This window comes from Poecilia reticulata, chromosome 7 (genome assembly GCF_904066995.2).
Source record: "Poecilia reticulata chromosome 7, P_reticulata-male-v2, whole genome shotgun sequence".
Classification (NCBI taxonomy): Eukaryota; Metazoa; Chordata; class Actinopteri; order Cyprinodontiformes; family Poeciliidae; genus Poecilia; species Poecilia reticulata.
This window is the reverse complement of record NC_088836.1, coordinates 21,215,253-21,241,356: the sequence shown is the minus strand read 5'-3', so window position 1 is coordinate 21,241,356 and position 26,104 is coordinate 21,215,253. Positions and strand designations below refer to the sequence as shown.

Genomic DNA, 26,104 nt, shown 5'->3' with positions numbered 1-26,104 from the left:
TCTCACAGAGTATTTTTTTTTTTACTTCATATGAGTTATTTGTAATTACTATTAAATGGTATTTTATTGTTTGAACTTATAAAAATTCTTTGGAAAATAAACATTTAATAAAGAGGCAATGATTTTCTCAAATGCATTTATTTCAAAATGTGCACCATAATTACAAAACTTTACAACGTGGAATAATGTGCATGTTTCACATGTCGCTTTCATTCACAAATTGCTTATTAAACGGTCTAACATCAACTGTGCAATATAAAATGCAGCATGCTTAATACATTTTTCTTCAATACAATATGCATGAAAATTGTTCAAAGTACAAGGTGGAGAAAGTAAAGACTGTATCAATGCATGCAGTTCGTGTAATATAATAGAGTACATTTTCTTTTAAAAGCTAGATTGCCAGATATTACAGTACATAACAGACCAACCTGATATTCAGATCCATCATTTCTTATCCAGTTTATGTTTCTGTTGATAAGAGACAGTTCCTCTCTGCACTCCACCAAAGAGATGTCCACTCACTAGCAGATTGTCTTCAGGTTGTTGGGCTGCTGGTGATGTTTGGCCAGAGACACCAACATGCTCCTCTACTGCATCGGATAGTCTTCGGTGTCTGAGTAGGACAGCCAGTGTCGGTCTCTGGATAATAAACAAAAAACATAACAATGAGAAATGGAGCGAAGGAATACATTTTTACTACAACTCTAACAACAAGCCTCAATTACAGAAATATAGGGTTTCAGAGATATTAACACTTACATAATCATTTTTGGAGCTTGAATCTTCGAAGAATCCATGGAGGGATCGGGAGGTGGAGGTTAGGCTGACAACTGGAGATTCATCCTCAACCAGACTGGTTCTAATATAAACAAAAATGCAATAAAAGGATTAAAACATGCTGCAAAAGCTAAGAGATGAGTGTTTACACACAGATAAGCTTTCTCTGTCAGAGATCATGTTGCTGCAGTTTTATATTTGAATCAGCAGCCACAAAAAGTTATTTCGAAAGCTCTTTTGAAATAACGCTTACCTGATTAGATACAAGACATTTACCGTTGGCAAATTTCGCAAAGGTAAAAATCTGAAGTTCACTTCGTGGCACTTGGTTACCAGTAAACACACTCATCTCTTACCCACCCAGCACGCATGGGTGGGCCCCACTTGGGTTTAATGTGGGCTACATGGGTTAGGAGTGGGCATGGGTTTTATCTGGGCTAACTGTATGGGACCGATATGGTAACCTAAAATGGGACCCACATGGGCTTGCCCATGTGGGCTAAATGTATGGGCCCCATTCAGCAGTAATGTGGGCTAACTGTGAATGGGGCAGAAATGGGAAATACTATGTGGGGCCCATGTAGTTTTAGTATCATGGGCCCTACATAGGAAGCCCATGTGGGCTAACCGCATTCAACCCACATGAGATAAGCATGGGCTGACCGTACATGGGTTGGACCTGGGCATGGGTATGTAGGCCCCAATCCTTTTTTTATGTGGGCTAACTGTGAATGGGGCAGAAATGGGGAAACACTATGTGGGGCCCATGTGGTTCCAGTATCATGGGCCCCACATGGGAAGCCCACATGGGCTGACTGCGTTGAACCCACATGAGATAAGCATGGGCTGACCGTACATGGGTTGGACCTGGGCATGGGTATGTAGGCCCCAATCCTTTTTTTATGTGGGCTAACTGTGAATGGGGCAGAAATGGGGAAACACTATGTGGGGCCCATGTGGTTCCAGTATCATGGGCCCCACATGGGAAGCCCACATGGGCTGACTGCATTGGACCCACATGAGATAAGTATGGGCTGACCGTACATGGGTTGGACCTGGGCATGGGTATGTAGGCCCCATTCCTTTTTTATGTGGGCTAACTGTGAATGGCATAGAAATGGGAAACACTATGTGCGGCCCAAGTAGTTTCAGTATCATGGGTCCAACATGGGAAGCCCATGTGGGCTGACCGCATTGAACCCACATGAGATAAGTATGGGCTGACTGTACATGGGTTGGACCTTGGCATGGGTTTATAGGCCCCATTCCTTTTTTATGTGGGCTAACTGGGGATGGGATAGAAGTGGGAAACACTATGTGCGGCCCATGTAGTTTCAGCATCATGGGTCAAACATGGGAAGCCCATGTGGGCTAACCGCATTGAACCCACATGAGATAAGCATAGGCTGACTGTACATGGGTTGGACCTGGGTATGGGTATGTAGGCCCCATTCCTTTTTTATGTGGGTTAACTGTGAATGGGACAGAAATGGGCAACACTATGTGGGGCCCATATAGTTTCAGTATCATGGGTCCAACATGGGAAGCCCATGTGGGCTGACCGCATTGAACCCACATGAGATAAGTATGGGCTGACCGTACATGAGTTGGACCTTGGCATGGGTTTATAGGCCCCATTCCTTTTTTATTGGGCTAACTGGGGATGGAACAGAGATGGGCAACATTCTTTGAGGCCCCTTATAGTTTCACTATCACGGGCCCCACATGGGAAGCCCATGTGGGCTGACTGTATTGAATCCACATGAGATAAGTATGGGCTGACCGTACATGGGTTGGACCTGGGCATGGGTATGTAGGCCCCATTCCTTTTTCTTGTGGGCTAACTGGAGGTGCGACAGAAATGGGAAACACTATCTGGGGTCCATGTAGTTTCAGTATCATGGGCCCAACATGGGAAGCCCATGTGGGCTGACCGGATTGAACCCACATGAGATAAACATGGGCTGACCATACATGGGTTGGACCTGGGCATGGGTATGTAGGCCCCATTCCTTTTTTATGTGGGCTAACTGGGGATGGGACAGAAATGGGCAACACTATGTGGGGCCCGTATAGTTTCAGCATCATGGGCCCAACATGGGAAGCCCATGTGGGCTGACCGCATTGAACCCACATGAGATAACCATGGGCCATTTTTATATGAGTTGGACCTGGACAGGAAAAAGTAGACCCTGGTCCTTTTTATGTGGGGTAATGGGAATACATTTTTAAAATCATATTAGACACTGTGGTAACCCTGTCACTTACAATCTTTTCACTATATATCAAAAACAAAAGCTGCAAGAGCAAGATTATAAACACTTTGAAAAAAATTACCCGAGATGTCAGATTGATGGCCTTTAGTTAAGGAAATTGTTACTCAGCTGGCCTGTATTGGAGTTGATAAAAGGTACAGCTTTTCTTTCTACAAAATGAAAAGCTGTCCTTGGATGGTGACTTCGTCTTGGAGGTCATAAAGAGGTATTGTATTTGAACCTAAAACATGCTCACTCCATGATTTCTGTGTCTGGCTCATTTACTAACACCGACATGACACTAGGCTTCCAGAAGACCAAAATATGCTTCAATGCTTTATTTTTTAAACCAGTTCAGTATTGTTCAAGCTACACTTTGAACTCCTAACATTTTTCTTTTTATTATTCTACACTAGAACAGTCCAGATGTCTTATAATGTTTTTGCGACATTATCTGTTTTAAATGTGCATAATCTTCTGCTGCTCACTCAAAATAGATCATGGTTCAGAGTGGACTTTGGTCCTTGCTTCTTTTTTAAATTTAATGTAATTTAATTTTATTTTATTTTATTATCAATTGGATGTTCAGACATCCAAAGTGTTTATTGCAGCTTTTTCACAGCAGGACTTAATTCTTATTTGGAGAAATAGTTCAGATCAGACCATCGTGAAAAATATTACTAAAATAAATAAATGTTTAGAAAATAAATAAAAGAAAGCTCATCAATTGAGAAAGACAACAGTAAAATTATGAGGATCTGTTTTTTCATTTGTAAACATTTTCCAAGTTGTCAGCATAAATAAAATAAAAAAAACGTAACATTTCTATTAATGATTATTTTTATATCTTTTTTCAATAATCTTTTTGACCTTTTGGTTCATTTTTCTCTGGCACCGTTGCCAATAAAGGTTGGTGAATTGAAGTAGGCACTTTACACATCCACTAAAGAAAATAGTTCCAAACCACATTTGAATAAGGACGGACGACTATATTTATTTATTTTAATTGAGAACGTTCGTGAGTGCTACATCGGTTTTACAATTGTTAAACCATTGTAGCACTCTCAAAATTAATCTTATGTTTCTTGGAAAACGTACAATTGTTAACTGCGGATGGATATGCGGTTTCAAAATCGCAGTCTCTTCATCAGTCCGTTGGCGTGGAGTCTGCAGGTTGGCTGGCGTTCTACTAAATAATCTGTAAGTACACTTCTGTCTGTTTTGTCTATATAGTATCAAATTTTAGGGAGAGATTTTAAATCGCTAGTTAAAAAATATGTTGCTCGTAATGGTTGACCGTAGTACCCCAAAAGAGACCTAATTAGTTGTTTCTTTTTTTCTTTTTTTTTTGCTTTTAGGTGATAATTATTTTTGATATTGTTAAAACACACACACAATAAGTCATCTGCCATCATTAAGGTAAGAATATTTGGATGCAGAGCGATTTCAAACTGTTCTGGGTCACATCATTTTCAAATACGCTGCGGCGCAATCTTGTTTGCTGCTTCCACCGGTAAATTTGAGCGCCAACGCGGCAGAATAAAATCGGTTCACTAATGAATCTACGTTGCTAGCAGAGGTTGCTTTTACTTTTAAAGTATCTTGACACGATAAAACCACTTACATTATTTATAAAGAGTAACTACTTAGCTTTCATTCTGTGTACATGGGTTTTTAATAATCTTTCTCATCCAGTTAATCCAGCATGCATGGCTGGATCCCATGCAAGCTGGCTTGGCTGCATAGGTGCATTTTTTTTTTTAAATGAAACTGCATTGAATCGTGTTGTGGGCTAGATGGGTAATGATGAATGGGCATGGGTTTTGTCTGGGCTAACTACATGAGGCCCATATGTTTAACCTAAAATGGGACCCATATTGTCAGCCCATTTGGGCTAAATGTATAGACTCTATTCAGCATTATTGTGGGCTAACTGGGAATGGGACAGAAATGGGGCCCATGTGGTTTCAGTATATTTGGCATAAAAGCTTTTTTGTAAATGGAATGAAGGCATAGTAGTAAATATTTTAAAATCATGTTTGTTTTATTGTGCAAGTGATATTTTAAAGCGTTTTATTCTGTCATAGTTTGACTGAAAAAAGCAAACTGCATGACAAGCATTAAGTCTGGTGTTTAGGTCTCAACTAGCCATTTGTTTGGTCAATGAAAATGGGAGCGTGAGATTTACCAGTGTTTTAATACTTTTTTAAAATTATTTTCTAAAGAGTACTATGGAGAAGCGCGACAAAGGCTTGCAAGGGCAGAAGCAACATCGGATCTTCAAACAGATGATATTCCAGAAAAGTGACTAGAAGGTAATTTGGAACAGGGACTTATGTAACACCCAACTCTAGATCTTCTGTCTCCCTAGTTGTCATTTGAGCTGCTCTGTTATTTTACCCATTTGGTTCTCTTTGCTTTACTTTTTCCTCCTAATCCTTCAAAATTTATTGTGACTTAAATTGATAACATTTAATATATATAACATATTAATATTTTGTACATGTATAAAAGTAAGCATATAAGCTATATATGTGTGAAACAATAACAAATCGATTTTAAAATGTTGTCTTGTAATTGTCATTATAAGATAAGGTGAAAGGTCTTAAACCTCTACTGAGAAAACTCCTTTTATTAGGTATTCTATATAAATAAATTAATTTGGAGCTTGAGAATCAATGTCAGAGCGCATTGCATGATGGGTAGCAGCAGCCATAATTTGGACAAGGAGGAGCAAAGGAACAATGAATTATTCTCTTGAAAGGCATATTAGGTTTACAGAAGTCTTTTGTTGTTAGTATTAGTGTTGGTATTCTGTTATTGATCTCTAGTGGCATTAAAATGTTCACATAAAAAAAAAAATGCAGCGTAAAAATGAGTATTGCAGGATCTTCACTGTTTGTTTATTCAATGACAATATTTTTTATTGTTTGATTTTACAATGATATTTTTCAATGCCAAAGTTCTTTTTTTAATGCCAGTGTAAGATGTCACCACTTTAGCTGCATACACCTTTGCTTGACTCTTGTCTGCTCTGTCAGATTATCTACCTCTGGCTCTGACCCTAGTCCTGGATTCATTTACCTGAACCCTGATTACTGTCCCCATAGATTTTGGATTTGTTCTGGCTGCCCTGTTGCTGACCTGGACTGTTTACCTGACTACTGAGCTTTGGATTGCGGACATCGTCCCCTTACCCGATGGCGAGATTTGATCATTGGAGAAGTGTGTGTGTGTGTGTGTGTGTGTGTGCGTGCGTGTGCATGTGTGTGTGTTAAAATGCTATTGCCAAACAACAAAATTCTGTTTGTTTTTTTGTAATTAGAAACGTTTAACCTTCTTTGGGTTGTGGTTCCCGTCCTGGGTCCAAATTGTACTCATTACATTGATATGAGTCGTTGATAATTTGGTTCTGTAATATGCTTTTGTGGTTCATCTCATTCATGTGTGAACAGAACTTGATTAGTTCTTATCAAACATGATGGACTAAGAACTAGCAGTGTTAATGAACTTTGCAACATTTATTCTTTTCTTGTAGTTATGCATCTAAATTTTGGAAAGATCTTCATGATTGGTTGCTGACTAATAAATTAAATAATCCAACTTTGACTTACAATAATATTAAATTTGGCATTTATATTTTGGACACAAAATTGGAATATATCATTAATATATTCCAATTCTGCAAGCAGCCTCGAACGGCCAAATGTTATTACACAAATGTAATATATAATTTTTTTAATTACCCCAACCTTTGATGTTACCTTGAAGAAATTTAACTTCTGTTCAACTCTGTGAAAATGATTGAGACAAAGAATGCTACTCTGCTCTGTAGTAGTTTGTCCTGTTGGTTTTTGACATTAATCTATTTAATGATTGAGACCCTGAAAATAATTCCAGTTATTCCGTTTATTAGGCTTCCTTTATTTGCTAATAATCACCTGTTGTGTCACGTAACGTTCATGTTATTCTGTAACCTCGTGTTATTCTTTCTCTTAGTGTAATCACTGACTCCTAGTCATTCAAGATACTGTATAAAAAGTATATGTGCTTGCAAGATTTGGCTATTTCTACAATAAAGTAGAAACAGCCAGGAGGCTGGAAAGTGAGCTGGCTTTGCTGTTGCCTAGCAACATAGCATACATTACATTATTCCACTGATGTAATCAGATGATGTCAAAGTGTTGTGATGTCATAAGAAACAGATGCCTTGAATGTCCTTGCAGAACTAAAGTAGCAGCACGGTTTTCCCATATTGGATTTAACATAGCATTTCTTCGTAGCTTTTTATCGGTCGGACAGTCAAAATGTCGCAAACTGACACTGATTCTTTAACCAAGTCCCAAGTTAAAGAAATGACTTCAGATGAATTGGTTACCTTGGTTATGGATTGTTTAAAAAAGCTTAGAGAAAGATGCGATTTACGGAGTATGAACACACAGAAGGAGGATTTGGAAAAAGCTCATAAACAAATTGAGCATATTGATTCAATCGCCAAAGAGCTAAACTCATTTCGCAAGCAAAACAAAAACCTGGAGTCTCGGCAAATCCCAAAGCTAAAACACGAGGTAAAACACTACAGAGATAAAGTCAAAGAGCTTGAAACCTCTTTAGAAATCCTCGAGACGGTCTCAAAACTGCAAGCTGAGAAGGCTGAGAAAGAAAAAAGGCAAATGATGTCTGAAATCACTGCATACAAAGTGAAGGTTAAAAAGCATCAAAGTGAAATGAAGAAACTTGAATCTGAGATGTCCCGAAAGATCGACGACATCATCATGAAGAATGAGATTATGAGAGAAAAAGACAAGCGCAGCTTTCTTGAGGGGAAGGTAGAAGTTCTGGAAAAGCAGTTGAAAGAGGCAGAGGAGAAAAATGAAATTCTTAAGCTTTCAAAAACTTCTATGGAGGGAGCCATAGATAAAAACGAGCAAAAGTTTAAAGCAAGGATAGATTTAACTGAAGAAAACATGTTAGCTGAGGAAAAACAGCTAAACAGGATAATAGTGCGACATCTGATGAGACAAGAACGGCAGGTGAGTGAACTCGTGGAGCAGCAGAGAGAGGCACAGAGAGAGGCTGTGGCTGTAAGAGAAAGTTTGGACCAAACAAAAGCTGAGTGCAGAGACCTGAAAAAAGAAAACGAGTCCTTAAATTCTCAGATTAAGGTTCTAACCAAAGACAGGAAGAGGCAAGAAAATCACATGAAAGTCACTGACCAAGTGCTTAAGGTGACAGAATTGTACATAGGTGAGAAAATGAAACACGAGAATTTGAAGGACTCCACAGAGAGCAACGAGTCTTTGGAAGGACCAACAGAAGACAGCAAGGTCAAAACACAAACCAACAATAAACAATTAAGACCTCAACCACCGATCCAGAAAAAAAAATTACAGCTACCCCAAATACAGCCAGTTAATAATCGAAGATCTTTTCTTGTAGGTCAGAGTTCAAGTCAGAGTTTAACCTCACAGCACAAGAAAATTTAAAACCCCCTAGCAAAAGGAAGCCTGAAAGGCCGGCCTGCCTTTTAAACAGGCAAGCGGGAAGATTTTTGTAACGGAAATTGAGAGAAAAATAGCCTAAACTGATTAGGCTATTTGTTTTTTTTTAAATTTACCTTTGTCTCTCGCTCACTAAGTGTTGGAGACACTCTATAAATGCATAGGTTTTCTCCGGGTGCTCCGGTTTTTCCTTTAAAATACTTAAAACTTAAAAAGTGATTAAGTTAATGGATCTCTTAAATTTACCTCTGTGTTTCACTGAGACTGACTCACTGACTGTTAGAGACACAAAGAATATGAACTCATCTAGTTCAGATTCGTAATGTGTTTCTTTTTAGGACACACTCCTAAATGGCCTCATACAATGTCTTCCAGCCCTAGTGTTTCTGCATTTTCTGTCTCCTTAGTCGTCTTAATTTGGCTTTTTTCTTTGTGATCTGAGACGCATAACAGATACAGTTATAAGATTGAATAACAAAACAACTTTTTTTTTTGCTTCTATGGTATGTTTCACCAGATAGTATATGAAGTCAAGTTGACATTTTGACATATGTCAAACACAAATAAATAATGATTAATACTGAATTATATATATATATATATATATATACACACACACACACACACACACATGGGCTGCACAGAGCTGTTGCCTGTGCATGCATGGGTTTTCTCCGGGTACTCCGGTTTCCTCCCACAGTCCAAAAACATGACTGTCAGGTTAATTGGCCTCACCAAATTGCCCCTAGGTGTGAGCAGTGGTGGGAAGTAACGAAGTACAAGTACTTCGTTACTGTACTTAAGTACAGTTTTCGTGTATCTGTACTTTACTTAAGTAGATTTAATAATGGATACTTTCTACTTTTACTCCACTACATTTTACAGTAAGTATCTGTACTTTCTACTTCACTACATTTCTACAAAACTGTCTCGTTACTCGTTACATCCAAGTCGCGTTGAGCTTTTTGTCCGTTAAAATGTGAAGTTCAGGAACTTAAGGTGGCGCCGTAAAATCCAAGCAATAACGTGACTTAGTGTCTGTTGTCACCCATCGCCTCCCCCTTTACTTGCATGCGGAGCTCCAGACATGCGCAGTGGTTTCCTCTGAGATGTCTTGTCTGATCGTCAGTTATATAATAGCGCTGCATAAATCATAGATATGGCAACATGTAAAATCAGCAGCGCTTCGCTTTCACAGACGGTGGGACTTGGTCCAACTTTTAGCGTCACTTGGAAGGAAAGCTTAAAGAAAGGTAAGATCTGTGGACGTGATGCTACCAAAGCTAGCTGTACAGAGACACATGTTGCATCTGCGATGAAAAAAAGTTGTCACTCTGCACTGAATTATTGTGTGGAGGTGTTGACTGAAAACAGACTGAGGACACGACACGTATGTGTGTGTGTGTACATACACACATTTATTTATTCGCAGAATAAGTAAAAGTTGAATGTATGAACGCAGAGCATGCTCATTGATTGATTTCGTCTCCTGTCATGGTGGCAAACGTTGCAGCAGGAGGGAGGATGAGAACAGTCACGGTGCTCCTTCTGCTTGGTTACTTCTTGCACCATTGGACAGTGTTCATAGTTGAACGTTGTTTACCGTTAATTGCTATGTTTCATGGTTTAATGGTACAGGCAGTTGAGGTTTCTGGCATGAACAATATGGGCAACCGCCCAGGGCGTTATTTTTATAGGGATACCAGGAGACCTCTGCGGATTGTAGCATAGCGATGAAAGCAAAACGGAATGAAATGAGTTTTAATTGATACTGGTCAGCTCTAATTATTTAATATCTTGGTGTTCTTATGGGAATGTGGATCTTTCAGATCAATCTGAGAACCAATTTTGATTGGTAAACTTAATTTTATTGTGTCATTTAGCGCAGGACGCTGGTCTTGGTCTTGGGTTCGGTGGTCTTGACTACAACTCTGCTACATGGCTCCTTGGTTGCATGTCCTCCAGCCCGCCTGCACCTTCTTTACATCCCCTTTCAGTTGGATTTCTTTCTAAATAAATGTCACTAATAAAGTTCATGCTATGTTAGGACAGGAGACGAGATGTTTCCATCCCTGAAATTATGATTCATTGAATCGCATATCTAAGTCTAAACTGTTACAGAGAATAAACACAATAAGAACATGTTTAATCTGTGGCATTGTTTATTACAATGACACATTTCTGATGTATTAAAATTAAATACTATCGGCACACTAATCGCTAACCTATTAGCGATTAGGTTATGTATATTCAGCAAGTACTTTTACTTTTAATACTTAAGTATTTTTAAAAGCCAGTACTTTTTTACTTTTACTTAAGTAAAATGTTAATGTTGTCATGTTTCTGGCCCGTCTGCCTGCTATGTTTCTCTCCTCTGTACTCCTCATCAAGCTCATCTGGTTCACCTGCATGCTGCTGCGCTGGAGCACAATCAGACTCATGCCTTCCACCTGTTCACCAGCAGTTATATTCAGCTCTCAGGCAGGCAGACGGTGCCAGATTTTTGAAAGCCACCGAGTGAGTAGATATCCAGCGTTCTTCCTGACCTGACCACGATCACGAACACATTTTTGACCCTTGGATTTTCCTGCCTTGCCTTGCCCACGTCGGATTCTTCACTGGCTTCTGTTTTCTGGTCTCGACCCTGTTTCTGCCTTTTGACCTCTGCCTCCTGCCTCGCCCTTGGATATTGTCTGCCTGAGATTGCCTGCTAGTACTGGACCCTTTTTCCGTGACCTGACCACTGCTCTTCGCCCAACCCTCAGATACGTTTGTCTGGTCCTGCCTGTCCTAAACCCTGTGCCTCCCAGTCCTGTCCTTCCCTAGGTGTGCCACTTGTCTCTTCCACTGTGCTACCTGGATCCCTCATCCCCCACAACACCAGGAAGGTTAGTGATCTTTTCCCTTACAGACTTTTGGCCTTCCCCTCCTACCTACAACCCTCTAACCTGTTTCTCTGTCCTCAGAGGTTCCTGTTCCTTGCTCGTGGTTCCCCGTCCCTATACCTGGTCCTCAATAAAGACCTTATTGATTTTTACTTTGTGTCTGACTGAAATTTCGGGTCCTCAGGTCTGAACATTACAGAAAAATCTGGCCAAACATGGACCCTTCGTGAGCACAAGATTGGCGCAGCAATGTTGAGAGTGCCATCAGTCGCCTTAATACCGGCATGAATGAAATCATTTCCACGCTTCGTAACATGTCTTCTCCTCCTGACCAGGCACAGCCACAGACACCTCCCCAACCAGCCCCTGCAGTTCAGCCCGCTGTGGTCAAGGAGCCTCGTCTGACCCCTCCCGAGCTATTTAAAGGAGACTCTGACCAGTGCCGTGTGTTCCTCACTCAGTGTGAGATACACTTTGAGTTGCAGCCCTCCTCTTTCCCTACTGAACGCTCCAAAGTGGCATTTGTGATCTCACTTCTGTCCGGTAAGGCTAAACAGTGGGGGACAGCAGAATGGCAGAATGAATCAGATTCCTGTTTGACCTATTCTACATTCTCTAAAGAACTGATCAGGGTTTTCGACCCCATCCTCCCTGAGAGGGAGGCAGCTAGGGGGCTACTATCCTTGAAACAGGGGGGTAAGAGTGTAGCCTCTTACATCATTGACTTTCACCTGTTATCTGCAGACAGTAGCTGGAACCAAGAGGCATTAATGGATGTGTTTATGCAAGGTCTTAATGAAAATATCAAGGATGAATTGGCCACTCGAGATTACCCCAAGTCCCTCAAGGACCTTGAGGATCTGGCAACCAGGATAGACCTTCGCCTCGCTGAGAGGAGAAGGGAGAGACGTCACAACGAGGTTTCATCGACCCCATTTGGTCACTCAGGTTCTCGGTCCGAATCCACAAGTTTCTCCTTCCCCTCAGTAGAGTCACCAGATCCTGAGCCGATGCAGTTGGGGAGAACAAGGATCTCCATGGAGGAACGTTGTCGCAGAAGGCAGTTTAATTTATGTTTTTATTGTGGAGGCAAGGGTCACATGGCGGCCAAGTGTCCATTAAAAGGGCAGGCTCAGTAGAGGATAGGGGAGTTCTACTGAGCCATAACATGTTGTCCATCTCCTCATCATTTTCTTTCTCTGCTAACCTTGTGGTCTCCTCCATTCCCCACCAGGTATCAGTCTTCATTGACTCCGGAGCTGATACAGAGTTCATGGATGAATCTTATGCCAGGGGCCTCAACATCAAGCTCCTCCACACTTCATCAGTCCATAATGTTCTAGCTTTGGATGGACATCATATTAGCCGGTCAAACCTCATCACAGAGAAGGTCAGCCTGACGCTTGGGGGTAATCATCAGGAGGAGATCACTTTTGTTATTATTCACTCACCACAGTTGCCCATCATTTTGGGGGCCTCATGGCTTAACAAGCATAATCCTCACATTGACTGGCAGGCCAAGGAAATTTTGGGCTGGTCAAGGTCTTGCTCTGCTACCTGTTTGCTCTCTGCCTGTACCCCTTCCCTTCCAGACAATGCCATCGAAGAAACTTACCCGGACTTATCCAAAGTGCCACCTGAGTACCACGATCTGAAGGAGGTGTTCAACAAGTCCCGGGCAACAGCCCTCCCCCCCCATAGGCCCTATGATTGTGCCATTGACCTCCTTCCAGGTACATCACCCCCCAAGGGGCGTTTGTATTCACTGTCTGCTCCCGAGAACCAAGCCATGAGGAGGTATGTACAGGATTCTCTCAAGGCGGGTATCATTCGCCCGTCCTCTTCTCCTGCTGGTGCGGGGTTTTTTTTTGTTGGCAAGAAGGATGGTTCTCTAAGGCCTTGTATAGATTACAGGGGTCTTAATGGCATTACCGTTAAGAATCGGTATCCCCTTCCCCTCATGAATTCTGCCTTTGACCAGATCCAAGGGGCCAAGTTTTTCACTAAATTAGACCTGCGCAATGCATACCATCTTGTTCGCATCAGGGAGGGAGACGAGTGGAAGACCGCGTTCAACACTCCCACTGGTCATTACGAGTACCTGGTCATGCCCTTTGGGCTATCCAATGCACCAGCAGTCTTCCAAGCTCTGGTCAATGACGTCTTGAGGGACATGGTTGGGCACTTTGTATTTGTTTACCTTGATGACATTCTTATCTACTCTCAGGATCTGGATTCCCACAAGTACCATGTTCGGTCGGTTCTTCTTCGCCTTCTCCAGAATCATCTTTTTGTAAAGGCAGAGAAATGTGAGTTCCACACCTCCACCACATCTTTTCTTGGCTACATAATTTCTCCCAACAAGGTGATCATGGATCCCTCTAAGATCTCAGCAGTCTCGGAATGGCCCACTCCCACTGACCGCAAACAGTTACAGAGATTTCTTGGATTTGCAAACTTTTACCGTCGTTTCATCCGTAATTATAGCCAAGTAGCATCTCCTCTTCATGCCATTACCTCATCCAAGGTCCAGTTCATGTGGAGCAAGCAGGCAGAGGAGGCTTTCTCCAGACTCAAGTCTCTGTTCACCTCTGCTCCGGTTCTCCGGTCCCCTGACCCTGCGAGACAATTTATTGTGGAGGTCGACGCCTCCAGCACTGGGGTTGGAGCTGTCCTAAGTCAGAGAACCGCTGATGGTCGTATTCATCCTTGTGCCTTCATTTCTAGATCCTTATCCAGTGCTGAACGCAACTATGATGTGGGGGACAGGGAGCTTTTGGCCGTCAAGCTGGCCCTTGAGGAATGGAGACATTGGCTGGAGGGGGCCAAAGAACCATTCCTAGTATGGACCGACCACAAGAACCTGGAGTACTTGAAGGCAGCTAGACGACTCAACCCCAGACAAGCAAGGTGGGCTCTGTTTTTTGGACGGTTTAATTTTGCGCTCTCTTACAGGCCAGGGACCAAGAACATAAAACCGGACGCCTTGTCCAGAATTCATGAATCCTCTGAGTTGGGGGCCGCCTATGCAGAGGAGTTTATCCTCCCAGACTCGGTGAGGCTGTCTGTGACCAGGTTGGAGCTGGAGAAGGAGGTCAGGGACGCTACCCGTGATCTTCTGGTTCCAGCCTCGTGCCCTCCCGACAGGCTGTTTGTCCCAGAACAGCTGGTCCCCAAGGTACTCGAGTTCTGCCATAAGTCCCGCCTGTTCTGCCATCCAGGCATCAGCAAGACCTTACAAATTGTCCGGCCTTATTTCTGGTGGGGCTCCATGACCAAGGACGTTAGAGAGTTCATTACAGCCTGTCATCAATGCTGCCAAGCAAAGTCGTCTCGTCGCCCGCCCTCAGGGTTACTGCGGCCCCTTCCCATCCCATCCCGCCCTTGGTCGCACATCGCCATGGACTTTGTCACAGGTTTGCCCAGCTCTGATGGTTTCATTGTCTTATTAACTGTCATTGACAGATTCTCTAAGATGGTCCATCTGGTCCCCTCAAGAAACTCCCCTCTGCTAAGGAGATGGGGAGATTATGGCACGGGAGGTGTTCCGCCTCCATGGGCTCCCCACTGACATTGTCTCGGACAGAGGACCTCAATTCGTCTCTCGGTTCTGGAAGGAGTTCTGCACCATGCTTGGCATATCTGTCAGTTTGTCGTTTGGGTTCCATCCCCAAACTGATGGACAGACCGAGAGGGCTAACCAAGAGATTGAAACCAAGCTTCGTATCCTTTGTGATTCTGACCCTACCAGGTGGTCACACAACCTACCGTGGGTGGAACATGCCTTGAACGCTCTTCCCTCTAGCTCCACTGGTCTCTCGCCCTTCTACACTGTCCATGGGTTCCAGCCACCGGTGTTCTCTGTTCAAGAGAGGGAGGCTAAGGTCCCCTCCGCTCACGCTGCAGCTATGAGGTGCCATCGGATCTGGAGGAAAGCCAGGAGGGCCATGATCAAAATGTCAGAGGTGCAGTCCAGATCTGCTAATCGGCACCGTGTCCAGGCACCCACCTACCGTGTTGGCCAGAAGGTCTGGTTGTCATCTAAGGATCTCCCCCTACGGGTGGAGAGTCGGAAGTTGGCACCCCGTTTCATTGGTCCCTTCCCCATCTCCAAGGTTGTGAATCCAGTGGCGGTCCGTCTACAGTTGCCCGGTTCAATGAGGATCCACCCCACATTCCATGTGTCTCGGGTTAAACCCTACACCTTACCTCGTCTTGAGCCTGCCCCCAAACCTCTCCCGCCCACTCACTTCCTGGATGGGGATCCCATCTACACAGTGCGCCACATCCTCCGGTCCAGGAGAAGGGGACGTGGCGTCCAGTACCTGGTTGATTGGGAGGGATATGGACCAGAGGAACGGTCCTGGATTCCCGGCCGTTTTGTCATCGATAAGTCTCTCCTGAGGGACTTTCATCGCCTCCATCCTGATCAGCCGAAGGGTCCGTCGGGAGCCGGACCTTAGGAGGGGGTACTGTCATGTTTCTGGCCCGTCTGCCTGCTATGTTTCTCTCCTCTGTACTCCTCATCAAGCTCATCTGGTTCACCTGCATGCTGCTGCGCTGGAGCACAATCAGACTCATGCCTTCCACCTGTTCACCAGCAGTTATATTCAGCTCTCAGGCAGGCAGACGGTGCCAGATTTTTGAAAGCCACCGAGTGAGTAGATATCCAGCGTTCTTCCTGACCTGACCACGATCACGAACACATTTTTGACCCTTGGATTTTCCTGCCTTGCCTTGCCCACGTCGGATTCTTCACTGGCTTCTGTTTTCTGGTCTCGACCCTGTTTCTGCCTTTTGACCTCTGCCTCCTGCCTCGCCCTTGGATATTGTCTGCCTGAGATTGCCTGCTAGTACTGGACCCTTTTTCCGTGACCTGACCACTGCTCTTCGCCCAACCCTCAGATACGTTTGTCTGGTCCTGCCTGTCCTAAACCCTGTGCCTCCCAGTCCTGTCCTTCCCTAGGTGTGCCACTTGTCTCTTCCACTGTGCTACCTGGATCCCTCATCCCCCACAACACCAGGAAGGTTAGTGATCTTTTCCCTTACAGACTTTTGGCCTTCCCCTCCTACCTACAACCCTCTAACCTGTTTCTCTGTCCTCAGAGGTTCCTGTTCCTTGCTCGTGGTTCCCCGTCCCTATACCTGGTCCTCAATAAAGACCTTATTGATTTTTACTTTGTGTCTGACTGAAATTTCGGGTCCTCAGGTCTGAACATTACAAATGTGGTACTTTGACTTTTACTTGAGTACATTTTTGACTGTATATTTGTACTTTTACTTAAGTAAATTTTTTGAGTACTTTCTCCACCACTGGGTGTGAGTGTGTGTGTCCTGTGTGTCTCTGTGTTGCCCTACAGAGTTAAATTTTACACTTAGCAACAGATTAGCAACAAAAATTGTTATTGTTCAAAAAACATAGGATTTCTTCTGCGCTCTCTCAGATGTTTACTTTATGGAACTTTCTGGAACTTGGTTACCAGAAAACGCGATCATCTCTTAGCAACAGATTAACAGCGTAGCAACAAAAATTATTATTGATAAAAAAATATAATGTTTCTCCCGCTCTTTTGAAATACCACTTATTTTACACTAACAAGAATTGTGCAGTTGGTTAATTTTGCAGAAAAGTTATTTTATTTTGTCATTAATGGCAAATGGACCTGTCCAGGGTGACCCCGCCTCTCGCCCGGAACGTTAGCTGGAGATGGGCACCAGCAACCCTCCCGACCCCACTGAGGGACAAGGGTGAAAGAAAATGGATGGATGGATTAATGGCAAATGTATTAAACACACATTCAACACAAAAGTAAAAATCTCGATTTATACTTCGTGGCAGTTCGTTACCAGAAAAAAACCCGCTTATCTCTTAAAACCGAATTAATAACAAGTAGTTTATGAAACAAAAGCTCTTTCGAAATAACGCTTACCTGATTAGATACAAGACATTTACCTTTGGCAAATTTTGCAAAAGTTAAAATCTGAAGGTCACTTCATGGCACTTGGTTACCAGTAAACACACTCATCTCTTAGCAACAGATTAGCAAACGCAATTGTTATTGTTCAAAAAACATAGGATTTCTTCTGCGCTCTCTCAGATGTTTACTTTCTGGAACTTGGTTACCAGAAAACGCGATCATCTCTTAGCAACAGATTAACAGCGTAGCAACAAAAATTATTATTGATAAAAAAATATAATGTTTCTCCCGCTCTTTTGAAATACAACTTATTTTACACTAAGAAGAATTGTGCAGTTGGTTAATTTTGCAGAAAAGTTATTGTTTTGGCATTAATGGCAAATGTATTAAACACACATTCAACACAAAAGTAAAAATCTCGATTTATACTTCGTGGCAGTTCGTTACCAGAAAAAAACCCGCTTATCTCTTAAAACCAAATTAATAACAAGTAGTTTATAAAACAAAAGCTCTTTCGAAATAACGCTTACCTGATTAGATATAAGACATTTACCGTTGGCAAATTTTGCAAAAGTTAAAATCTGAAGTTCACTTCGTGGCACTTGGTTACCAGTAAACACACTCATCTCTTAGCAACAGATTAGCAACAAAAATTGTTATTGTTCAAAAAACATAGGATTTCTTCTGCGCTCTCTCAGATGTTTACTTTCTGGAACTTGGTTACCAGAAAAAGCGATCATCTCTTAGCAACAGATTAACAGCGTAGCAACAAAAATTCTTATTGATAAAAATATAATGTTTTGTTTTGAAATACCACTTATTTTACACTAACAAGAATTGTGCGGTTGTGCACCTTAGCAACACATCTCTTAGCAACAGATTAGCAAGAAAAATGGTTATTGTTCAAAAAACATAATATTTGTTCTCTTTTGAAATGGAGTGGAGCGGCAAAGTGAGGAAAAAAGAGCGCAAGGAAAAGCCAAAAACTGGACACATATTTTGTTCGTCGTCTTGGAGATGAAGCGGAGTTTTTTGTTGGCAGCGATTCAGACCCGCCAAAACTGCCAGCCCAGCCAGGGAGCCAGGATAGTTACATGTAGCAACTCTAATGTTAATCACAATGTGTGAGTTAACTGATTATAAACTGTACCAGCTCACCCGCCGAGCTTTCATCTCCTTTTGACTCTCCTGAAGGCTGAGTTATAGTCGCGGTTGTAACAGTTGGCGTTTTTGAGCCAAGACAGCGGTATGGCGTTTATAGTTAAGGTTTACATTGGAGCCGCCTGGGAGAGCGGCGCGCGTGATCCGCACCGAGTTGCAAAGATCCAGAGATGCACGAGGCGCTGCGACACGCTGCGCATGCGGCGGCGTCAGCTCGTGCCGCTGCGTGTCCGCTTCAACGCGCACAATGAACCGAGCTCCGTGCTCATGATAAATTAAAACAAATTCAATAATTTCCATTGGCATGATTTATCACTTCTCTTTTTATTTCTCTTTCTTTCTACAAAAAACTGTATGATAAAAGCTTTCAGGTTGGTGCTTTGGTCTCAGCTAAACCTTTTTTTGAAGGAAATTTTTATTTACAAAGACTTCAAAATTCATTTTTTTTGTCATTTGTTTATTTATTTTGGATATTTGAAATGGCTTCCAGTTGCAGTGTTAAATGTTCATTATAATTTAAAGTTTACTGATCTTTCAGATTGTGTTCTTGCATTATAATTTTGCCATTAACATTTATTACTTAAAAATGGTCTAAAAACAACAATAATATTGTTTATCAAAAATCAAAATTTGTTATTGTGACAGGTCTACACACATATGATATATAGTGTAGTTAGTTTATTGCCATGGATGGCATAGTTACTTTGAAAGAGTAATTTGATCACTCAATGAAAAATTCATCCATCATCTAGAAAATGTGCATCTCTTTTCCCTCCATCGTTTACGTTTGTGTCGCTGGTGTTACATATGTAACTTATATCCCCAAGGAAAAAGAAGAAAGCAACAATATGTGTTTTCTAAAAATAATCACAAATGCGTAACTTGGATACGTAATTTTAATCTGATTATTGGATTGTAAATACTAACACGTTAGATTACTTGTTACAAGGGGTCAGATTAGAGTAACACGTTGATGACACCATTGTTTGACATTTTTGCTCAAGCTATTTACGGATCTTTCAAGTTTCCAATATGTGTCCCCCCCAATGATAAACTTGTTCCTACACCCTTGATTAGGATAGTTAAAATATAAACACATACTTATATTTTTTTTAAATCTCCTTTTGATTAAAAATGTTTTGTGTATTTATTATTTTGTTTGTTGAAGCATTTGGGATTTTTATTTTGAAAGGTGCTAAAGTTTTAGTAACTTACTGAAAAGTCTATAAACGCATTATATTGAGGATGAGCGGAGTCTGCAGAAATTTAAACGTCCATTTTCCTGACCCTCGGCCTCCTGGACGGCGGTCAGGCGTGATGACCCTCTCTGTAGATCATTCTATGCAGTTTGGAACTGTCTTGTTGGTGGATGTTCTTTTACTCTCCCTCAATCCAAACCAGTAAGTGACAGTAATGCGCTGCTAGTTTACAAGCAAAGAACTTCAACACGCACCTTTTCTCTCTTTTTGCTTCTAATGTTGAAATTGTCAGCTGTAAAAAATAAATCCATTTATAAACAACGTTAGTGTTACTAGATTGAGTGTAAAAGAAAATTAACTTGAAATACTTATCTGAAACCCCAGTCCCTTGCTTTATAAATTACACGTTTGGACCTTAAGGAGGTTTGGTCTTTCACACTCTCCGTTAGTTCTACTTCTGTATATGGGGTGTTTATAGAAGTAAATCTTAAAAACAGTGTTTTTTTCAGAAAGTGAATGAGAATTGTAGTTTCCTGGCCAGGCTTGTGTTCATAGTATTTAATCTATTATTCAGATTGAACAATAGCACAGGTGTGTTGAGTTAATCATGTGTGTCTCCATGGTACAACAGGCACATGTGGTGCCCCAAAATGTCACTTCTGCCATTGCTAACATCAAAACCAAGTACATCACCCAGTTTGTGAACTGGTGCCCCTCTGGTTTCAAGGTGGACATCAACTAACAGCCTCTCGTTGTGGTTCCCGCTATAGATGAGTCCAAGATCCAGAGGATTCAAGGGAAGTTGACTTCAAGGGAAGTCAATTTTGAGGGGTATGCTTATGATTTGCTTTAATTTTATTAAGAATTTATGGTGTCGATATGGTGATTTGATGTATTTCATTCAACAATAACATCTAAAAACTGAATATTTGAGCTGGTTTGCTTCATTTTCTTTTTGATGAACTGAGCAAGTAAAATATAACAACCTACTCCACACAGAATTGTTTTTTTTTAAATTCGTTTAATGTTTTTCACACACAGTAAGCAATGAAAAGGAAACGGTGGCAGTGGACCTTAGCATGGGCAAGTTTATATTCTTTCATTATTTCAGATGGAAAATTCAGGGCGAACTATTTTCAAGGCTGTGAAGGTTGATCAGAGTTTCGACACACAATGAGACACAAACAAATACAGACGACTCTTTCCACTGATGTTATTTATCAGTGTGGGTTACAAAGACTGGGGATGCGGGTGGCCTGTGCGCTGCAGTCTGTTCTGCTTTAGTTGTATGAGATGTCATGGGTCTCTACCACTTTGATGAGAATCGGTCCTGACCTCCGCCGCTGATGGTTAGCTGCCCGGAAAGAGAATGTTGAAACAGGTGAAACACACATAACTTATTGCTGCTTCGAGGGACTTTGTTTTTTGTTTTTTTGTTAGTTTTTGGGGGTTTTTTTTCAGAAAGAGAAAATAGGCAGATTACAGACAAATAAGAGGTCTACTAGTATGTTTTCAGAGGTCAAAAATGGTTGAAAAGTGCAGTCACATTATGATGCCCTCATACTCACTTTGAGTGGGTTCTGAGCTCACATGTTTGATGGGTTCTGAGCTCACAAGTTTGATGGGTTCTGAGCTCACATGTTTGATGGGTTCTGAGCTCACAAGTTTGATGGGTTCTGAGCTCACATGTTTGATGGGTTCTGAGCTCACATGTTTGATGGGTTCTGAGCTCACAAGTTTGATGGGTTCTGAGCTCACATGTTTGATGGGTTCTGAGCTCACATGTCTGATGGGTGCTGAGCGGATATTAACCACAGTCTTCTGTCCAAATCTGGTGATGAAAAAGCAGACAGGTATGCAAATGATGGGCATTAAAGATTAAATGCATTTTTACTCATCCTGGTCTAAATCAGCTGATGTCCCAGTATTCCTCAATTCACCCTACATCAAACAGAACTGCAACCTTCACCTGGTTCAGAGGGAAATGACTTGCTCTAGCAAGTGTTATTGTGCTCATTCCACAGTTTTCTTACATTTGTTCACACACATAAACATGTTTAAGTGTATTGTATAGGACTTTGCATTATTTTTTAATTGTGATAACGATTATTAAAAATAATGATAACATCGTTGATGACATTTCCCAAATTTCCCCACGAAGTAACATAATTTGACATGCCGACGTGCTATGATCTTCGCCACAAGAGGGCAGTATTGCATTACACGTTAATCTAAGGTAAAAACTGGAAGTATGTTGACGTTCATGTTTTCATGAGAATAATTTCTTAAATAATAAGTTAAGCAACAAAAAAAATATGTATATATTTCTGGCTTAGGTAGGATCTTGTGCAAAGAAAACCTACATAAAAATAGATCCAAAATTAAATAAAAGATAAATTACTGATATGAATTATAAATGGATAGATTTTTAGCAGCTCTCACCTGTCCTCCTCTCCTTCCATCAATTTCATATAAGTGGAAATCTCGATATCCAGGGCCAGCTTGATGTTCATAAGTTCCTGGTATTCCCTGATCTGCTTAGCCATGGCGTGTTTGGCTTCCATCAAAGCTTTCTCCAAGCCCTTGATGCGGTTTTTAGCGTTCAGCACAGCTTGTTCCCCATTTGATTCCACCTCATTAATGCTGTTCTGAATGCTGCCACACTGTACAAGATAGAAAAGTGGTGTAAACGTGTGTTTTTCAGTCTCTATTGTTAGCAAACGACATGTTGTTCTTTAATATTTGCCTCCGAAGGATTAATATTAAACAAAAAAGTGTGATTTCGTATATGTAATGCTATATGGTGGTTAAAAGCTCTGACAGACAGCGTTTGGTTTTGCAGTCTTTTTAAATTAGTTAGATCCTTAAATTTAAGACAGAGACAGAGAGCAGTCCTCTCTTCCTCACCTGTGGTTTTATAACATCAATTTCATGCTGCAGGCGACTGATCAGCCGGTTCATTTCTGCTATTTCCACCTTGGTGGAGTTCAGGTCAGCACCATACTGGTTTGCTTGGGTTGTCATCAGGTCAAACTGGTATCCGTGGGCCGTAGATTGAAGAGAAGGAAAGAGTAATTATCATATCAGATGAGTAGCACCAGTGGAAAAAGGTCTATCTAATAAACGTTACCAAAGTTTGGGATTTTTAAGGACTAAAAAGAAAAATATTCATACAAACAAATAACATTTTTACAAAGTAATAAATTAAAGCAGTTTTCAAAATTATTTAATTTTTATATATAAAAAAACATATTAATCTACTACAGTAAGTAATGTATATGTATGTTAGAACAGGGCAAAGTACTCCAGAGAAAAATATGTAGTGCTAACTGTGTCTATTTGACCTTCACATATCTCTGTAGGCTCAGCAGATAGAAACTAACATCAGAGGACAAAACCTGTGTTGAAACAGAAATAATCACTTTAACAGACTGTGCATTTTTGGCTCCATGTTTGTTCTTCATTTAGTGAAGTTGCTCACAGTGTGTGGAGTGCCGAAAATGCTCCAACCATTGATAAAATGCTCCAACCACAAGTTTATTTTAAAGAGATTGTTAGGGGTCTCTGTGATGGATTGGTGACCTGTCCAGGGTTCACCCTGCCTCTTGCCCGAAATGTCTCACTGGAGATAGACACCAGCACCCCTCCTGACCCCACTAGGGACAAGGGTGTAGGAAAATTGATGGATGGATGTCAGGGGTGTCAGTAATTGTGATGGGTTTTGTTAAAAGCAAATATTTCCAAACTAATTTAGAAATGATGCCACACTGAAAAAGAAAAATGTACTGATGTTAAAGATAGTTTTAATCCCACCACCCCACTCCCATTTTTAGTGGTGCAAATTCTGAAATTATGTTAATATTTTTCTCAAATGTTTGCCAAAGCATAAAGAAAATGAAATAATAAAAAAAAGTCTCTTTGTCACCTTTGTCCTGTACCAACGTTCTGTTTCTTCACGGCTCTGAGCAGCAATTTCCTCATAGTGAGCCTTAACATCAGACACAATCTGGTCCATGTTAAGGCTGCGGGAGTTGTCCATCTCCACCACCACGGAGGTGTCCTTCAGGCTGCCCAGTAGCTCTCTCATCTCCTTTTATTTGAAAAAAAAGAAAATAAAAAAAAGACGAACAAACAAATAAAACAAAATCCCAGTAAAAATCACATCCCTATAAATTTCACTAGTTAAGAAGTGAGGTTACGCACAGCATCATGAACAGCTTTGTGTAAGTTGAATTCTTCATTAAGCTCTGACAACATGGTTTCTAGTTCCACCTTAGAGTTGAATGCTGCATCCACATCCTGGTGACCCAAGAAACAATGACTTTTTAGTCAGTAATATGTGTTTGAAATGTTTTGCAATTTCCAAAAAAATGTTATAATTTTTACAAACATAAAAATGAAAAATGTCATATTTTTTCATTTGCATGATTTTTTTTTATTTTTTACCTTTTTGAGTTCTACAAAGCTAATCTCTGACTCACTCCTCTTGCTGGTCTCTTCTTCATACCTGAAACAACCACAAATATCTTGTGACTTGTGCTGATCTTACATCTCTTCAACTGAAATCTGCTTCACAGACAAAAATGTCCCACTTTGATTTGAATTTGTCCAGCGCAACATTCCAGGTACTCGTCTCCGCCTCTAAACGCTTGCCGTCGCTGTGGAGGCCTTCCAGCTGTTTTTGCAGGTTGGCGATGAAGGCTTTATACATGATCTCAGTACTGGAGGAAGAGGCTGCCTGACTCTGCAGGAGCTGCCACTTGGTTTCCAGCATCTTGTTCTGTTGCTCCAGCAGTTGGACCTGGAACAGAAACACAACGCAGATCCATCCAGTCGGGAAGATTGTTCTTGAACTCTAAAATATCCGCTGTGAGGCTTGTAATATTGGTTATAAGTTAATAAGTTATTCTTACAGATTTGTAAAAATGAAAAACAGGGTTACTTTTTTTTTTTTTTTAATTGTAACCATCGCTGATGGCATGTTCTCCCATCTTTCGCATTTTGAAGAGTAGCTAAGAGAAATGAGTCTCCTGGTCATACCCCCAAGGGAACAGTCATTGATTGCAGATTTTTTTTTAGGGTGAAACTGATTTTTTAAAAATCTGTAAACAGGTTTTGATGGGAGACATTTTTTTTTTTTTTTTTAGCAGAATTTCCCCCTTACCTTTTTGATGTGTGATGCAAAGCGGTCATTCAGACCTTTAATTTGCTCCTTCTCCTGTGTACGCCGAGCCTGGACTTCAGGATCGATGTCGGTCTTCAGAGGAGTAAGGAGGCTCTTGTTTATGGTGACAGGTTTAATGGGAACCACATTGTTTGTGGTGCTGGATTTGCGAACCGGGTTGGATCCCATGGACTTGCTGGTGAAGCCTACAGAGGAGAAATAAAGTCCAGATTTCCTGTTCTTCTTGATCCTTACACTCATGATGAGATTCCTGTTGGAAGTTGTGCTCAGTTCAGGAGGTGCTGGAGCTCTCTTGTGCACATTTATCTGTTTTCACAACTTTATACAGCAAAGACCTGGGTGTGGTGTGATTGTGAAGTTGCATGAATGCAGATTTACCAGTCAGACATCTGCCACTTGTTTTACTCCCACCTACCCCGGCTGTAAAAATGTTTCCTTCTAATTGTTCCTCTGTAATCTAATCTTGCTCATCAACTCTGGTTTTAGAATCTTAAATGCATTCGAAGTGTATTTTGGATGCAAGCACTAAGTGTGTTAAGATTTATAAAGATAAGAAAAATATGAAAGCATCTGTTGGAAAAAAAAAAGATGAAGAAGGTTATGTTATTATGAACATCAGGTGGTGAACAGCAAACTGCAAAAAGGGTGATTAAATGATTAAATAATATTGTAAAAAATTATCTAGCATCTTTCTTTTGAACAAAAAGGGAATTTGATAGCAGGTCGTGTTTCTGTTCTTGACGTATCCCTTTCAACAAATCCAGTTATGGTTCGAAGATAAAAGACACAGAAAGACACATCGTCTTTCAGACACACCTTTCAGTTTTGATGGCTTAAGCAAAATGAAGCCCTCACGCACGCCACCCTAAACCTGTTCGGAATTCCGGCATCTTAACATCTTCAAGCTCTTTCTCTTCACTATTGATTTGTTAAGTGTTTTCTTTACAAAATACTTAGTGATAATATCGAATCTCGACATGCATCAGATACGTTTTCTGTCGTGTATTCTGATACCCCTAAATAAAATCCACTAACTCAAGGTTTGTGGTTAGAATTACTTTGTGTGAATCCTAACGTCAGCATACATGCGCGTGCAAATAAAGGCCTCAGAGGTTAGTTGGAGAACTTTGCTGAAAAACATCTTCATGAGGACAAAAGTGCACAGCGACAACAAGTCATGGATAAAGTTGTGGAGAAAACTAAAGCAGGGTTAAGTAATT

The 26,104-nt window shown here is 41.2% G+C and overlaps 2 protein-coding genes and 1 long non-coding RNA gene across 3 annotated transcripts; 2 read left to right on the top strand and 1 right to left on the bottom strand.

Moving 5' to 3' along the window:
• Positions 1-3,497: 3,497 nt before the first annotated feature.
• Positions 3,498-11,589, top strand: LOC103461617 (uncharacterized). The gene is made up of 6 exons (XM_081608520.1): positions 3,498-4,235; positions 4,394-4,454; positions 5,261-5,350; positions 6,146-8,486; positions 11,363-11,424; positions 11,503-11,589. Exons 4-6 carry the CDS (start codon positions 7,343-7,345, stop codon positions 11,587-11,589), a joined length of 1,293 nt encoding a protein of 430 aa, XP_081464646.1. The 5' UTR covers positions 3,498-4,235; positions 4,394-4,454; positions 5,261-5,350; positions 6,146-7,342.
• A 4,303-nt stretch (positions 11,590-15,892) lies between these two features.
• On the top strand, positions 15,893-16,598 carry LOC145552257 (uncharacterized). The gene is made up of 2 exons (XR_014088239.1): positions 15,893-16,449; positions 16,528-16,598. It is a non-coding gene; the product is annotated as an uncharacterized LOC145552257 (long non-coding RNA).
• A 4,102-nt stretch (positions 16,599-20,700) lies between these two features.
• On the bottom strand, positions 20,701-25,321 carry LOC103467522 (keratin, type II cytoskeletal 8-like). The gene is made up of 9 exons (XM_008413971.2): positions 24,864-25,321; positions 24,292-24,500; positions 24,146-24,206; positions 23,903-23,998; positions 23,625-23,789; positions 22,607-22,732; positions 22,142-22,362; positions 21,268-21,530; positions 20,701-21,053 (listed from the first exon to the last, which is right to left on the bottom strand). The coding sequence occupies exons 1-9, from the start codon at positions 25,122-25,124 to the stop codon at positions 20,980-20,982; spliced, it is 1,476 nt and encodes a 491-aa protein (XP_008412193.2). The 5' UTR covers positions 25,125-25,321; the 3' UTR covers positions 20,701-20,979.
• Between the last annotated feature and the right edge of the window lie 783 nt (positions 25,322-26,104).

What these genes read in the sequence shown, in the direction of transcription:
- LOC103467522 (XM_008413971.2), bottom strand. Translation starts at nt 25,124, where the DNA reads ATGAGTGTAAGGATCAAGAAGAACAGGAAATCTGGACTTTATTTCTCC. An exon ending in TTGCATCACACATCAAAAAG is followed by an intron (nt 24,501 to 24,863) that starts GTAAGGGGGAAA and finishes TTTCTGTTCCAG; the next exon opens with GTCCAACTGCTGGAGCAACA. An exon ending in AACGTTGGTACAGGACAAAG is followed by an intron (nt 22,733 to 23,624) that starts GTGACAAAGAGA and finishes CACGGATACCAG; the next exon opens with TTTGACCTGATGACAACCCA.
- LOC103461617 (XM_081608520.1), top strand. Translation starts at nt 7,343, where the DNA reads ATGTCGCAAACTGACACTGATTCTTTAACCAAGTCCCAAGTTAAAGAA. An exon ending in TCTTGTAGGTCAGAGTTCAA is followed by an intron (nt 8,487 to 11,362) that starts GTCAGAGTTTAA and finishes GTCCTTCCCTAG; the next exon opens with GTGTGCCACTTGTCTCTTCC. An exon ending in TCCCCCACAACACCAGGAAG is followed by an intron (nt 11,425 to 11,502) that starts GTTAGTGATCTT and finishes CTCTGTCCTCAG; the next exon opens with AGGTTCCTGTTCCTTGCTCG.